Source organism: Cetorhinus maximus, chromosome 4, assembly GCF_964194155.1.
Source record: "Cetorhinus maximus chromosome 4, sCetMax3.hap1.1, whole genome shotgun sequence".
Lineage (NCBI taxonomy): Eukaryota > Metazoa > Chordata > Chondrichthyes > Lamniformes > Cetorhinidae > Cetorhinus > Cetorhinus maximus.
In genome coordinates, this window is record NC_135882.1 from 90,712,066 (window position 1) to 90,729,414 (window position 17,349).

A 17,349-nucleotide genomic window follows, 5' to 3' on the forward strand; every position below is an offset into this window, starting at 1 on the left:
GCCTGCTCCACCATTCAATACGACTATGGCTGATCTTGGGCTTCAACTCCATTTTCCTGCCTGCTCCCCATATCTCTTAATTCCTTGAGAGGCAAAAATATGCCTACCTCAGCCTTAAATGTATTCAACAATGGAGTATCCACAAACATCTGCAGTGAAAAATTCCAAAAATTCACAACCCTTTGAGTGAAGCAATGTCTCCTCATCTCAGATCCTTATCCTGAGACTGTGCCCTTGTGATTTAGATTCCCTGACCAATGGAAACAATCTCTCAGCATCTACTCCATCGAGCCCATTCAGAATTTGTTCAATGAGCTCGCCTCTCATTCTTCTAAACTCAGAGAATACAAGCTCAATTTACTCACCCTCTCATCATAGGACAACTCCCTCACCCCAGGGACCAATTTAGTGAACCTTCGCTGTACTGTTTCCAATGTAAGTGTATTCTTTCTTAAATGTGCAGGTCAATTGTATTGAATTGCAATGAAACTTCATTATACTTGTACTCTAATCCCCTTGCAATAAAGGCCAACATGCCATTTGCCTTCCTAATTGCTTGCTGCCACCTGCATGTTAACTTTGTTCCTTGTATGAGCACAACCTAGTCTCTTTTGAACATCAATACTTAGAAGTTTTTTTTAAATTCTGTTTTTCAATTCTTACGACCAAAGTGAATAACTTCACACTTCTCTACATTATACTCCATCTGCCATCTTGTTGCCCATTCACTTAACCTGTCTCTATTTCTTTGCAGCTTCTCTGTATCCTCCCCACACCTTACTTTACCACCTAGCTTGGTATCATCAGCAAACTTAGATACATTATTCCCTGCATCTTCATCTAAGTCATTAATATAGATTGTAAATAGCTGAACTGCAGCACTGATCCATGCAGCACTCCACTGTTCACTGCCTGCCAACTTGAAAAAGCCCTGTTTATACCCATTCTCTGCTTTCTATCTGTTAATCTATCCACTAACCAATCCTTTATCCATGCCAATATATCACCCCCAACTCCATGAGCCTTTATCTTGCCTATCAACTTTTTATGTGGCACCTTACTGAATGCCTTTTGGAAATCCAGGTATACTATATCCACTGCTTTCTCCTTTATCTACCCCACTGGTTACATCCTCAAAATACTCAAATAAATTTGTCAAACAGGATTTTCCTTAAGACTTCCTTAATAGATTCCAGTATTTTCCCAATAACTACGTTAGGCTAGCTGGCCTGTGGTTCACAGTTTTCTCTCTCTCTCTCTCCTTTCTTAAAAGGCAGTGTAACATTTGCCAACTTCCAATCTAATCTAAGGATTCCCAAATCTAAGGCATTTTGGAAAATCATAGCTAGCATGTCCACTATCTCTGCAGCTACCTCTTTTAGAACCCTGGGGTGTCGGCCATTAGGCCCCCTGAATGGGAGTTGAGAATGGGCAATAAATGCCTGCCTAGCCAGCAATGCCCACACCCTGTGAAAGAATTTTTAAAAATCCCCTGGATCCTTTCAGTCAAAATGTGGAAGATATCTTTTCATGTACAAAAATAAAAAATCATGAGGCTGGGGAATAAAAAGAAACAGTGGGAATACAGGAAAGGATATGGAAGTTTTTTTGGTAAACACACCTAACCCACCATCGCAAAGTGGCCCCATGTTTTGTGGTGAAAGTAGGATCTTCAAATATCTAGCTTGAAAAATATAGTACACAGTGATGGTCTGTACAAAGTATTGACCCTCTGCCAGCTTCAGTGTGCAGTTCTGCATACTGTGTCACAAAAGGACATTTTGGCCTGAGGGAACACAGAGAAAATCAGCTGTGTTGGTGAATGGGCTTCAGGTCAGTAGGATGCTTGGTTAAGTTGGGGCGGGTGGTGGTAGGTGAGGTGTGGCATTGAGGTGAGCTTAAGTTATTTAAGACTCTAAAGGCAGTAGACAAAGTATATTCTAAAACTTTTCAGCATTAAATGCATTCAAAAATTTTAAATGTGAATGCACAGTTAACATATAAACATTACAGACAGGAAAAGATCAGCTGATCCACCAAGACTGTTTCTCACTCATAATGCCTGAGGCAGCATGACTAGATCCCACTTAACCCCTCAAGAGGCAAAAAAGGCAGAAAAACTCAGGAGCGATAAGGGAAAGAAAATCTGTAAAATTCCCCCTCTACTCCCTCAAGTGATCAAGGCGGTCCAGGAGATCTCACTAACAATGTATTTGTTCACTGTAAATCCACTTACCTTTATTGTGTTTCAATCTATGCATCAGTCAAGAACCAGTCCAGCTTCCCCTTGAAGACTTGCAGGAAGAGCCTTCCTTCCCTCTGCTGGTGGCATGCTAGTATTGCCAAATTTCTCACTTCTGTTTAAAAGCCCCTGTTGTAATGTAGGAAATGTGGCAGCTAATTTCCACCGAGCAAACTCCCGCAAACATGATAATAACCAGATAATTTTTTTTTCATATATACGTTGATTGAGGGATGGACAGAACACTGGGGATAACTCCCCTGTCCTTCTTCAAAATAGTAACATGTGATCTTTCACATCAGCCAAGCAGGCAGATAGGGCCTTGGTTTAAAGTACTCATCAAAAGACGGCACCTCCCACCAAAGTGCAGTGCTGCAGTGGAATATCAGCCTTGTTTTTTTTTGTGCTCAAGTCCTGGAATGTGACTTGAACCCAAACGTTGTGATTCAGAGGTGTGTGCTACCAACTGAGCCATGTCCGACACCAAGCCCCATCAAATACTCAGATGCCTTTATTACATTGAATGAGACTCTTCTATCAGCAAGTGTCACCAATTTATTGCTATTCTTTAGCTAAACTGATGGCAAAAAAAACCTTCTAACTGTAGGGAGATCCTGATGAACAATGTAGGAGAAAACCTGTGTTTTTTAGTGTGTTTTTTTTAAAGCAGGATTTCTCAAATATATTTTTTGGGTGATTAACCACCTTTATTTTACTCATGAAAACCTGCATAATTTTTTGTTGACAAATTGAGAACAATGAAACTAAGGCTTTTACCCTATAATTTATACTCAATTTCTATACAGGTGGCCACTTCTTCTTCCCATTTTAGATCCAAATTATGTTGCCAAAAAGATTATGGATGCCATTTTACGGGAACAAATTCTTCTTATAATGCCACGAAGCCTGTATTTTCTGTTTGCTGTGAAAAAGTAAGTACAATTTATCTTGGTCTACGATGTTCTACAATTCATTTTTATAACGTCTTTTAAGCAGTCTTGATTCTTCAATATGAGAAATGTCTATTACAACAACTTTATTTTATGACATTATTTTTCTCCATGAAAATTCCTGTATGGTAAAGAACTAATGATTGAATATTGTCTTTGTGCACCACTGAATACAATCAAAACATGACCAATTATATAATACAGCTCCGTGTTGTAGTTGCTAACATGATGCACACAGTAATGAAAATGGAATGAAGTGGAATGGATGTTGATGGTGGGGGAATTCAATGATGTTAATGCTATCGAGAGGAGGTGGTTACACTCTTGTTTTAGAAAGACACTGTCTGGTATTTCTGTGGCATGACGCATGTTACTTGTCATTTGTCAGCCCAAGCCTGAACGTTGCCCAGATCCTGCTCTATGCAGGCATGGACGGCTTCATTATCTGAGAATTTGTGAATGGAACAGAACACTGTCCAACTCTACACATGCCTCCCCACTTCTGACCTGTCACCACCTCTACCTCTGTCTACCCCTTCCCTTTCCTCCCAGACCATGATAGGGTCCCCCTTGTCCTCACTTTTCACCCCACCAGCCTCCGCATTCGAAGGATCACCCTCCACCATTTCCACCAACTCCAGCATGATGCCATCACCAAACACATCTTCCCTCACACACACACCCACACTGTCAGCGTTGCATAGGGGCTGTTCCCTCCAGGACACCCACTCCTCCATCACCCCCAACAACTCATCTCCTTCCCACAGCACCTTCCCATGTAATCACAGAAGATACAACACCTGCTCTCCTCACCATCCAAGGGCCCAAACACTCCTTTCAGGTGAAGCAGCACTTCACTTGCACCTCCTTCAATTTAGCCTACTGCATCTTTTGCTCTCAATGTGGTCCCCTCTACACCAGGGAGACTGAATGCAGACTGGGTGACCGCTTTGGGTAACGCCTCCAATCTATCTGCAAGCATGACCCAGACCTTCCTGTCACTTGCCATTTCAACACCCCATCCTGCTCTCATGCCCACATGTCCGTCCTTGGTCTGCTGCAATGTTCCAGTGAAGTCCGACACAAACTGGAGGAACAGCACCTCATCTTCCAATTAGGCACTTTACAGCCTTCTAGACTTAACATTGAATTCAACAACTTCAGACGATGAATACTCTCCTCCATCCTCACCCCCTTTGTTTAATCTCCTTTTTTCTACATTCATTTTATTTTTTATCCACTTATTTTTATCTTTATTCATTTGGCCAGTGGTTTCATCCCCTTCTTATCCCCCCTTCTATCCAATTTTCTATCCTTTTTGTTTCCCCCACCACCGCCCCCTCCCCTCACCCCATCCCCTACAGGGCCATCTGTTACTTGTTCCATGTTGTTCTCTCACACAATGCTACTCTTGTTCTGCTATTATCACAAACTGCTTTCTTACCTATATGCCGCTGTCAGCATCGTTTTTAGCACTAACCACTACCATTAACACTCCATTTGTCCTTTGCTTCATGGCATCTTCATCAATCCCTCATTTGTCCCCACCTATTGCTGGCCTTCTATCCAGCTCCACCTACCCCACCCCCCTTATACAGTATCAATTTCATCACATTTCCACTTCTCTTCAGTTCTGAAGAAAGGTCGCACGGACTGGAAATGTTAACAATATTTGTTTTGTGTTGCTTGCACTAATTGTGTGCTCTCAGCTCTACACCAGTGTTTCCTCTGGTGAAGAATGCCTGTTTTACTCTGCAATCTAAGGCTGTGTCAAAGTGCCCTTGAGTGGGAGGAACAACTATGATGGGGGGTAAGTTGTGCTGGGTGGTGTGAGGCTGTTGGGATAATGGTCGGCTTGGACATCTAGCTGGAAGGCATATGAGATGTTCCTGCAGTAGCTGGAGCCATCTCCAGCAACTCCTTTGAGACGCCTGCTGGCACTACTCGCCCCAGCTGGCTGACTAATGATCTGTAAAGGAGCTGTCAGTATAGCTTTTCTCACTAACGCACTTTCCAACTGATATCCAGCCTGTCAAATACTCCAGTGACATTTATGTAAATGAGAACCCATAGTCTCAGTGACGTCAGTCACATAATTCTTGAGCAAGTTGTTCAACACCTATTTCATTTTGTTGTACTCTTCAGTTGACTGATGTTTGCACTCACTCTGCTTCTTTGAATTCCCATGAATTGCGCATGTAGGAGGTGCATCATTGTGCATTCTCCGCCAGCTGCTGCAGGTTGTTTGCAGTAGATTTTAAAAATGTGAAAAGTATATTTTGCTTTTACATTAATTCCTGTCTGAAGCCAGTTTAGTAGGACATCAGTGCTTTGTATAAAGACTAGACATATCTTGTTGCTCCCAGCCTTCAACCCTCTTTATTCAGCCCCTGCTACAACTTCTAGTTGTGTACTTCTCTCAAACAGTCATTATATGTTCTAATGTGCTAGTAGCTATGCTGGGGGCAGGAGAATCACTGTGGAGCTTGGCTCGACACAGTCAGAAATGGTTTCTAATGTTCAACAATGCCTCAGGCAATGCTTTGGCCAACTGGGGTTAAGCTGCCTGGTTTAAATTTCAAACAATGCTTGGCAGTTAACTGTCAGTCACCATCAATGGTGCATTCTCCATCACAACACCACTTGCCAGCCAATTCAGCATTCTCCTCACATACAGTATAAATTGTTGTCTTCTTCTTATATTGGTATTCTTACAAGTGCCCTGATGAGTGCAAGATGAAAAGCTTAGACATGTCTCTCTTTTCAGCAATACTCAAGTTCTGTACTACCAAACAACTAATTTTAATGTTATTATGTATTATAATTTTGTGAAGCTTACCAATTATCAATATTAGGCTGACTGATCAGAAGTTACCTGATTTATTCTTTTTGACCTAACTCACATCAAAACTGTTCACCTATCACTCCAAAGCTTGCTAACCTCCATCCTGGTCTGACTGAGATATTTAAAATGCGTATCCTTATTTTCAAATCCCTATGTGGCTTTACCCCTCCCTATTTCTGTAATTTCTAGCTCTACAGTCCTAGCCTCCGAGATATCAATGCTCCACCACTTCTGGCCACTTGTACACCATCCACTGCTGATGACTATGCCATCAGCTGCTTAGTCCTAAACTCCAGAGGCTTTTGCCAGACAACAGTGAAGGGCCTCTAAGAGTGCCATTACCAATGGATCAGGGTCATGCCAGCAGGAGCAGGTGGGTGTTGTTCTACAATGGACACAAAGGGTCGGTGACACTTATTCCCAAAGGAGTAGCAAGGGGAAGGTTCTGGGTGGAGATGGGCTGCAAAGATAGTGCAAGGGAGGGAAGAGACCACCTGACATAGAACTGATCCACTCAGTCTTCCAGACCACTTTGTAAGAAGAAGGAGCAGTGAAGACGGAGAGAGGGCCAGGCACTGGTGGCTCCACAGCAGCAACTGAAGGTCAGCCTCTGGATGCGCATGGCAGGGGAGTGGCAGCAGCTGGCCACGTGCAAAAGGGCCTGTCAGCAGGAGAGATTCTATTGTACACTGCTCAGCTAACTGCAAATGTCAGAGCTGCAGTGTCAGTGCAGACTGAGGCTGTACAGGGAGGCGGTCATTGATCTATGTATATGTGACACCTGCAAGGCTGTGGCCCATCAAGGAGGCGACCAATGCCATGTTAAAGAGGGCTGGAGACTATGGGCAGAATTTTGCCCTTGGCGTGCGGGCTCATCAGTGCTGCGCTGGGGGCAGTTGGGAAGCCAGAAAGCAGTTGCACGCTGGCAAGCCAATTAAGGCCCCCCCAGCATGAAACACAAGCGGCAGCACTCAGTGCTGCCTGTGTTGGTGGGGGAAGGAGGGCGAGCTGGGCGAGCGCACGCTACGTAATCTCTCTGAGGCAGAGAGCTGCCTCATGGAGATGGAGATATATGAAAAAAAAAGTAATGAAACATGTCCCCTCATGTGACTCTGTCACATGAACAGGGGCATGTTATTAATGAAAAATTAAAGTTTTTATTTAATTTTTATTTGCTTTTGGAAACCTCATCCCGCCCATAAGTGAGGTTTCCAAAAAAGTGCAAAGGCCACTTGGCATTTTCACCTGCCTGCCAACTGTAAGATTGGACGGGCAGTGGAAATTTTATTTTAATTAACTTTTTAATGGCCTTAATAGGCCTTTTAATTGTCGGGCGCACCACCAACTGAAATATTGTGCGAGTACGCCATAATGTCAGGACGCTTGCCTGACGTCATCGCGCGTCATTTAACGCTTGGTCAGGTCGGGCATGCACCCGCCTTCCATGCGAAAAATTTTACCCTAAGTGTGCTATAGCACCGATTCAGGTAGCCAGGTGGAAAGGTCCATTGGCTTCAGGGCCATCACTTGGTTCCCTCAGGTGCAGGGTGTCATCAACTGTGATCCTGTGGCCATCAAAGCTTCCATGGACCAGCCAGTGGCCTTCAGCAGGAAGGGCTGCCGCTCCATCGATGTCAAACTGATCTGCAACCACTGAAAGCAGATGCTTCAGGGGTGTGCTGTATTCCCAGGAAGCAGCTACAAAGCCTACAAAGTAAGGCAGTCCCAGGTGCCACAGCTTTCCTGCTCCTCCCCCAACATGTTTTCACAGAGAGATCTTCTGGGACTAGGTCTACCTATTGAAGATATGGTTACTCAGGCCTGTGAAGAACACTCGCACGGAAGAGGTACAATACCTGCCAGGGGCCTGATCACCGAGCAGGCCATTAGGATGCTAAAGTTACGAATCGAATGCCTCAACTGACCTGGTGGAGCCCTTCACAATGCCCCAGAGAGGGCATCTCAGCTTGTGCAGAACACAGCGGACCACCACTATTGGGGGGGGCCTTGAATAATTAGGACATCATCGATTGCCTCTCCTCATCCATGAGGAGGAGGCTGCTGAACGTGCAGTAAAGGATGAGGAGGAAGCCCTTGCATTAGAGGGGAAGGGAATTGAGAGATGCGCATGGGAGGCTCAGACAATCTCATATACCCAGTTTCTTGTGATCCTTTCAACCTTTTCGTATCAGTGCAATATAGACCTACTTTAATGCAGACCAGCTGTCACCTCATTCATCCTGCACCCCGTTGCCCAGTGCTCGGGCTCACCCTGCACTGATAAAGCTGAGGAGCTGATCAAAAACCACCTACCCTAATACAAGCAGGCTATTGAGGGTGAAAGGTTGTTTTAACATCTAACAAGGCAACAAGAAATACATGAATAGCTAACTATAGCAAGTGTGACATTTATTGAGTGGCACTAGTGTAAGAAGGCTTAACATATGCAAAATTTAAACACCTCTGAGCCCCATGTGTGTCTAAGTGCTTACGTGTGCTTCTACGAGGTGCAACCCCTGAGGTGGAGGCAGGCGGATCCTGTTGCCCATGTCCTGGGATGACTTTAGCCGTCCTCTGGCTGCTTGATGCCTGGAGTGCTCTGGCATGCTGAGGGTCTCCTGTGCAGGTGCAGGACCCTCCTCTGTTGTCATGGCTACTGGAGCTGGGGTCACTGACTGAAGTGGCTGAGAAACTGCTGCACATATTTGGAGTGCCTTGAGATGGAGCAGCTGCTTCTCCACCCTTGAAAGACCTCTTTGTACCTCCCTGCTGACTTGAGAAGGACAGAAATTTGGTGTAAACTCCAGGTGGATCATCCACCTCTCGCCATGCCATGGCTGCAGAGAACTCATGGATGAGACAATAGCTTGCAGTTTTGTACGCATTTCCACTGACTGGTCTGTTGGATCGAGTTCTCGTAAAGGTTGCCAACCCCACAATGGAGGAAGCCATGCACTCTCACACCTGAGACATGGCCACACACATGGCCTGGATGGACCTCTTTGTTTGTGCATTGGTGTGAGTAGCCTCTGGAAGCTTGCCAGATGTTCCCTCACCTCACTTCGTGTCCAGCAAGTGCTGTGTTCCTGAGTCCAGAGGCAGTTCATCATCCTGAGGCTCAGTTTGGGCCTGACCTCTTATAGTTCTCCAACTGTCAGTGACCTTGATTGTCACACTGTTCATCAGCTGCTTGGGTGTGTCTACTGTGCTCACCAGGTCGTGACCCTGAATCTAATCACAAGAATTACCCATTGATGCAAGAGTATCTGCACTGAGAGGGTATGGGGCAATGACTCTAGAGGATCCCTCCTCCACCTCAGAGGTGGACTGCAGGCCCCTGCTCTCTGCAGCTGAGTGTCCTTCAGGAATACTGAGACCATGAGAGAATACAAACATTTATGAGTTCAGGGCTTCACATCTCCTCATCCCAAACATGCTTGATTTAGAACTCCACGTGTCCAATAATATAGATGCAGTGTTCATGTGTCATAAGAACATAAGAAATAGGAACAGGAGTAGGCCATTCAGCCCCTTGAGCCTGCCCTGCCATTCAATAAGGTCATGGCTGATCTGCCCCAGGCCTCAACTCCTCTTTCGTGCCAGCTCCTCATAACCCTCAACTCCCCGATATTTCAAAAATCTATCTACCTCCTCTTTAAATACTTTCAGTGATCTAGCCTCCACAACTCTCTCTGGAGTAGAGAATTCCAGACATTCTGAGAAGAAATTCCTTCGAATCTCAGTTTTAAATGAGTTCCCCCTTATCCTGTAACTATGTCCCCTAGTTCAAGAATCCCCCACTAGTGGAAACGTCTTCTCGGTGTCTACCCTGTCAAGCCCCCTTAGAATCTTGTATGTTTCAATAAGATCACCCTCATTCTTCTAAACTTTAATGAGTAAAGGCCTATCCAGTTTAGCCGTTCTTGATAAGTCAACCCCTTCATCCCAGCAATCACCCTAGTGAATCTCGTTTGAACTGCCTCCAATGTCAGTCTGTCCTTTCTTAAATTCGGGGACCAAAACTGTACGCAGTACTCCAGATTCACTCTTTTGTCTTGCACTCAAGCAAATCATTTTTCTGTGATGACACTCCTGTTTTGCTATTGGCAATTGTACTGCCACCCCCCTGACTGTGAGCCAGCTCCAGGGCTAACACCTCTGTTGGGGTCAAAGCACAAATGTCTGGATGCCTCCACCCTCACCCACTTTTTTTTTAATTGTGGGCCTATTTCTCTTGCAAGCATAAGGAGGAACATTGTTAGTTTTCCCATGAAGATTAGCACAGATATTTTATGCAGGTCGCAGCCCTTTGGCCTATGATGAGGGCTCATGAATGCCATCTCCTTACGGGATGTGGTGGGGGTCAGCAAAGACAGACTGCTGGCTGTCTCTGAGATGCAGCCATGCAACTGAAAAGGTTTGCTGCTGCCACAGCCACTTGCCACTGCCTGGGTTGTTACTCCCTTCCCATGTAGCACACTCTCCCATGTTGCCATGTGCAAGCCCCAAAGAGGAGAGTGGTAAGGAGGACTCACCCTGGCATGAATAAAGGAGGTCATTTACCTGTTTGTGGCACTGCACCCAGGTTCAAGGAGTGACGCCACAGCTGCTGACCTCCTCTGCAACCCCCATCCAGGGTTGCTTGTTCAGGTGGGAGGCTTCTCTTCTTGCCATCTCTTGGTAAGAGGGCCTCCTGCCTTGCCATTGCAGCCTGGAGGAAAACCTGCAGGAGACATCGCTAAACCTTGGGGTCACTCATTGTCTTCCCTCTGCCTTGGTGGCAGCAGTCTCCTAGTCTGCTTTGTAGGTCTTCATTTGAGCAATAGGAGTGGAAGATTCCACAGTTCAGCTACAGAGGCCTTTAGCACTGCTGAGTTAATTCTTGGCAACAAGGCAGCACTGTATACAGGGCTGGCAGCCCTTTAAAGATGCCACCAGCACCTGCCTTTTAGTCAGGTGTTGCCCACCCCCACTCAACAATTGGAAGGGCCCTGTCCTCCAGGCTGCTAATTGGCCAGCCCATCACACGTCATTTTTGTGGAAGTGCCACCTGCTTCCAGTGCCACCACCGCAACCTGCACCATTCAAATAAAATTCAGCCCTTGGTGTGGGGAAGATACGGGTGGTAGAGTTTTGGATCAGCTAAAATCTACAGAGGCTGGAGAGCAAGAGGTCAGGATGGACAGTGTTCACAAAGTTGAATCTAGAGATGAATAAGGCATGAATGAGGTTTCACAAACCGTTAAGTGGAAATTGGAGCAGAGACTGGATATCTTATTATGGTGGAAGCAGAAAATCCCCGTGATGGAGAGGGTGCGGAGTCAGAAGTTCAGCTCTAGTTTGAATCCAATGTCATAGTTGTGAATGGTCTGTTTATCTAGGAAGGGCAATAACATTGTTAGCAATTGTATGGAGTTTGCAGCAAGGTCTAAAGATGATGGCATGGATCTTCCAATCCTTAACTAGAGGAAATTACAGCTCATTAAGGAATGGATATGAAGCAAGCAGTGTGATAACAGAGGCAATGGAGGTATTGAGAATGGTGGTGGAGAGGTCACCGAGGGAGAGGAGGACGGGTTTAAAGATAGATATTCATGATGCTCCGGAATGAATAGGTAAGAGTGGAACCGACCAAGCTATACAAGGAAGGAGAGATGTTGAGGTATAATAATGTGGTTGACCATGTCAAAGGCTGCAGAGCGGACAGGGAACAATAATGTACTGTGGTCACAGAAGCTGCCGTTTGTGACCTTGATTAGTGTCTTTCCGGCACTGTGACAGGGTCAGAAATCTGATTGGAGAGATTCAAAATGGAGTTGCAACCTTTTGATTGTAAAGAGTGCCACATACTGAACGAAACTAACATTGATATTTTGCCAAAACCATTAAAAACGTGTCTCTCTAGCCAGAGCTAGTAGAATCCAATATTGTTAGGCCCCAACTCCAAAATAGTTAGTAATCAAAGTCAATATTAAATTAAAGACTAACTGCTATTAAAACATGTGGATTCTGGAACAGTCCTGGTAGATTGGAGGGTATCAAATGTAACCCTACTATTTAAAAAAGGAAGGAGGGAGAAAACAAAGAATTTCAGACCAGATAGCCAAGCATCAGTAGTAGGGAAAGTGCTCGAATCTATTATAAAGGATGTGATAACAGGACACTTAGAAAACATCAACGGGATTAGACAAAGTCAACATGGATTTATGAAAGGAAAATCATATTTCACAAACCTACTGGAGTTTTTTGAGGATGTAACTCGCAGAATCGGTAAGGGAGAACCGGTGAATGTGGTGTATTTGGATTCTCAGAAAACTTCTGATAAAGTTCCATGTTAGAGGTTAGTGTGTAAAATTAAAGCACATGGGATTGGGGGTAATATATTGGCATGGTTTGAGAATTGGTTAACAGACAGGAAACAGAGTAGGAATAAACGGATATTTTTCAGAGTGATACGTGGTGACTAGTGGGGTACCGCAGGGTCCAGTGCTTGAGCCCCAGCTATTCACAATATATATCAATGATTTGGACGAGGGAACCAAACGTAATATTCGCAAGTTTGCTGACAACATGAAACTTGGTGGGAATGTGAGGAGTGTAAGAGGCTTCAAGGTGATTTAGACAGATTGAGTAAGTCGGCAAATACATGGCAGATACAGTAAAATGTTGGAAAGTGTGAAGTTATCCACTAGTAGGAAAAACAGAATGGCAGAGTAGTATTTAAATAGTGATAGATTGGGAAATGTGGATGTACAAAGGGACCTGGGTGCCCTTGTACACCAATCACTGAAAGCAAGCATGACAGGTGCAGCAAGCAGTTAAGAAGGCAAAAGGTGTGTTGGCCTTCATTGCGAGAGGGGTTGAGTACAGGAGCAAGGATGCTCCTGCAGCTACAGATACTGCAGCTGTACAGGGCCTTGTCGAGACTACAACTGGAGTATTGTGTGCAATTGTGGCCTCCTTACCTAAGAAAAGATATACTTGCCATAGAGAGAGTGCAGCAAATGTTCACCAGACTGATACCTGGGATGGCAGGATGGTCATATGAGGAGAGATTGGGCCGACTAGGCCTGTATTCACTGGAGTTTGGATGAGTGAGAGGGGATCTCATTGAAACGTATAAAATCCTGACAGGGATGGACAGTCTAGATGCAGGAATGACATTTCCTCTGGCCGGGTGGTCTAGAACATGGGATCTCGGGATAAGGGATAGACCATTTCGGACTGAGATGAGGAGAAGCTTTTTCACTCCGAGGGTGGTGAACCTATGGAATTCTCTACCACAGAAGGCTGTGGAAGACAACTCACTGAAAATATTTAAGAAGGAAATAGATTTCTGGACTCTAAAGTCATCAAGGGGTATGAGGAGAGAGTGGGAGTATGGTGTTGAAAATAGAGGATCAGCCATGGCCATATTGAATAGTGGAGCAAGCTCGAAGGGCCAAATGACCTACTCCTCCTATTTTCTATGTTTTTATGACAGATGTTGCTAAATTAATCTATCCAATCATTTATGTACTGCTTTAATTACAGTTTTGGTAAATATATATAGCAAGCTAGTCATGAACCTTTTTACTTTTTCTTTTCAGTTGTTGCTCTAACAAAATTTGATTATAGTCACCAGTCTTCTTTTTCTTTTAATAGTTTGCTTCCTACGAAACTTGGAATTCTTCTTCGAAACTATTTCGGTGTTTTCAACATCATGGAAAACTTCAAGGGCCGAGTTAAAAAGGATTAACATGATCTACAGCGTTAATAAAAACAACTGTTTTAAATGTACTTTCTTACAAAAATAACATGCAATGTGACACATTATGCAGTGCCACTTTATCTTGCTATGATCAAGACATCGGTATCAGGTTGCAATATTATTTACATGCTGAAGTTACTTTCTATTGATAATTTCAAGCTTGCAAAAAATGTAATGCTTCTATTCCAGGCAATAAAAGGTGTGACAATGCCAGAGATGCATGTTAAACTCAGCAGCAAACGCGTGACACGCTCATTTTAAGTATCTTGGAAACTGATGAAATAAAAATGTGAGGAGTTTTAAATAAGTGACATGTTTAGAAAACCATTTCTAAAATTCACAATTTGACTATAAACTGTTGAGTAGCTGTAACTGTAACTCATTGGCTAGTCTGCCAAATAGTAAACCGCTGGGGAGAGGTTTTCCATTGTTCAATGATGATGATGGCAGAGATGCATGTTAAAAGTTAGCAGAAAAGTGAGAGATAAGCTGAAACTGCGAGCAGCTTTCCTGCGTTGCCTTGTTTTCCGTGCCCATCCCAACAAAGGGTGTGCAGGTGGTGAGAATTGTTTTTTTTAAATCAGCTGTTGTTCTTAATGAGTTTTCAGAGAAAAAAGATACAACAGTTTACCACTGGAGAGGATTAAAATGACTGGCAAAGTCAGCGTTAGTAAATGTAGTGCATTACATTTGACCCAGGATAAGACACTGACCACATATTTGTACCATCACGAAGGCCGCCTATGTCCATCTCCTTAACAGCACCTGAATCGTCCCTGCCTGAGATCATCTGCTGTAGAAACTGTTATCCATCTCTGTTACCTCTGAACTGGACTATTTCAGCACATTCCTCACTGGCCTCCCACATTCTACCTTCAGTAAACCTGAAGTCATTTAAAACTCTGCTATCCATGTCCTTACTCTCACCAAGTCCTGTTCACCTATCATCCCTCTGCTTGCAGATCTAGATGGCTCCCACTTAAGCAATGCCTCAATTTGAAAATTTTCATCCTTGTTTTCAAATCTCTTCATGGCCTTGCTCCCCCCTATCTCTGTCATCTCTTCTAGCTCCACAACCCTCTGAGATATCTGCGCTAATCTAATTCTGGCCTTTTCAGCCATTGGTGGCTGTGCCTTCAGCGGCCAATGTCCTAGGCGCTGCAATTCCTCCCTAAAACATCACCACCTCTCTGCCTTTCTTTCCCCATTTTAACATGCTTCTTAAAGCCTATCTCTTTGGCCAAGCTTTTGATCATATGCCTTAATATTGCCTTATTTGGCTTGGTGTCAAATGTTACTTTATATAACCTTTCTGTGAAGTGCCTTGGGGGTGTTTTGTTACATTAAAAGTGCTATATAAGAACAGCTTGTTGAAAGATAAAAGCAGAATGCAGCCTCCAAGACTCCATTCTATGTTTACCTATTGCATTCAAAAAATGATTTCTGATGTCTCAACACAATAGACTCTAAATTAATGCCAGTATCAGTTTCTTCACAATTTAATCCTTGCTCTAAAGCAATCAAAAACTCCACCTCAAAGGCAAAGTACTGTGGACAGTGGAAATCTGAAATATAAACAAATTGCTGCAAATACTCAGCAGGTCATGAAGCATATAGGGAGAGAGAAACAGTTAACGTTTCAGAACTGATGAAAGGTCATCACCCTGAAATGTTAACTCTTTCTCTCTGTGCACAGATGTTGCCTGACCTGCTAAGTATTTCCAACATTTATTTTCACTTCTGAAGCTCCACATTGTTTGCTGAATCCAGATTGGCATTTAACTGGTTAAAGAATAATAAAAATGTTAATTGCTAAATTGACTGCTGTAGCCACATGTAGAATTGAATAATAGCTGAAGATTCAAATACCAAATAGACGGTTTACATTCAGACGAATCAAAATAAGCCTTCACTTTAAGAAATGTAACGTTATCTAATCAGTATTAAGTATAATTCAGTTTTGGTTTTTTCTTACTGTCATCCTCTCTTGAAGGCTGTAACTCATGCAAATAAATGAACATTTCGGCAGGGATGTCAGCTCCCCTCTAATGCATCACCTAAGTGGCAATTATTTAGCTATGAGCTTGCACAGTGCTTTCAGCAGAATGTTCAGTCAAGCCTGACCCTGTTTTGCCAGGTATGCAAACTTATTTGCAGTTTCATGCAAGATTTCACTGATAGCATTCAGAATTTAAAAAATTCTCCCCCCTACCTGAACGCTGTTGAGGCTTGTCCCATTTTCCCTTGGCTGCAACTGTAACTTGGCCGTAATTAATTTAATATTCCGGCAATAGTACTGAAGACTTATGCTCCAGAACTTGCTGCGCCCCTAGCCAAGCTGTTCCAGTACAGCTACAACACTGACATCTACCTGGCAATGTGGAAAATGGCCCAGGTATGTCCGTACACCAATCCAACCTGGCCAATTACCACCCCATCCCCAGCAGAAGGGGATGGGAACCTATGCAAAGAGTCAGAGGAAGGGGAATCAAAGAAGAGCAAAAGGCAGAAAGTGGAATAAGAATAGTGATAGAGAAATCAAGGGCGAGAATCAAAGAGGGCCTCGGTGAAAAATAGTGAGGATGGGACAAGTAATGTTAAAAAGACAAGCCTTAAGGCTTTGTGCCTTAACGCGAGGAGCATTCGCAATAAAGTGGATGAATTAACCCCGCAAATAGATGTAAACAGGTATGATATAGTCGGTATTGCAGAGACATGGCTGCAGGGTGACCAGTGATGGGAACTTGAACATCCAGGGGTATTCAGTATTTAGGAAGGACAGACAAAAAGGAAAAGATGGTGGAGTTGCATTGCTGGTTAAAGAGGAAATTAACGCAATAGTGAGGAAAGATATTAGCTCCGACGATGTGGAATCTATGGGTAGAGCTGAGAAACAATAAGGGGCAAAAAACGTCAGTGGGGGTTGTATATAGACCCCCAAACTGTAGTGGTGATGTTGGAAATGACATTAAACAGCAAATTAGAGACACGTAATAAAGGAACATATGAAATTATGGGTGACTTTAATATGCATATCGATTGGGCAAATCAAATCAGTAACAATACAACAGTAGAGGAGGAATTCCTGGAGTGTATACGGGATGTTTTTCTGGACCAATACATTGAGGAACCAACAAGAGAACAGGCCATCCTTGACTGGGTATTGTGAAAGGAATAATTGGTAATCTAGTTGTGCGAGGCCCCTTGGATGAGCAACCATAATATGATAGAATTCTTCATCAGGATGGAGAGCGACGTAGTTGATTCTGAGACTTGGGTCCTGATTCTTAATAAAGGAAACTACGATGGTATGAGGCGTGAGTTGGGTATGATGGATTGGGAAACGTTACTTAAAGTGATGACAGTGGATAGGCAATGGCAAACATTCAAACAGCGCATGGGTGAACTGCAATAATTGTTTATTCCTGTCTGGCGCAAAAGTAGAACAGGAAAGGTGGCCAAACTATGACTTACAAGGGAAATTAGAGATAGTATTAGATGCACGGAATAGAGACATACAAATTGGCCAGAAAAAACAACAAACCTGAGGATTGGGAGCAGT

General features: G+C 43.8%; 1 protein-coding gene across 1 annotated transcript in view; it reads left to right on the forward strand.

Annotated features, from left to right (window-relative positions):
- LOC144679758 (epidermal retinol dehydrogenase 2-like) overlaps nucleotides 1-14,000 on the forward strand; it is a 32,468-nt gene extending 18,468 nt beyond the window's left edge. Inside the window, exons 5-6 of the mRNA XM_078540465.1 lie at nucleotides 3,049-3,174; nucleotides 13,682-14,000. Of these exons, the coding sequence (XP_078396591.1) occupies nucleotides 3,049-3,174; nucleotides 13,682-13,775 (220 nt within the window). The 3' untranslated portion in view covers nucleotides 13,776-14,000. The remainder of the gene's footprint in view (nucleotides 1-3,048; nucleotides 3,175-13,681) is intronic.
- Nucleotides 14,001-17,349: the final 3,349 nt, after the last annotated feature.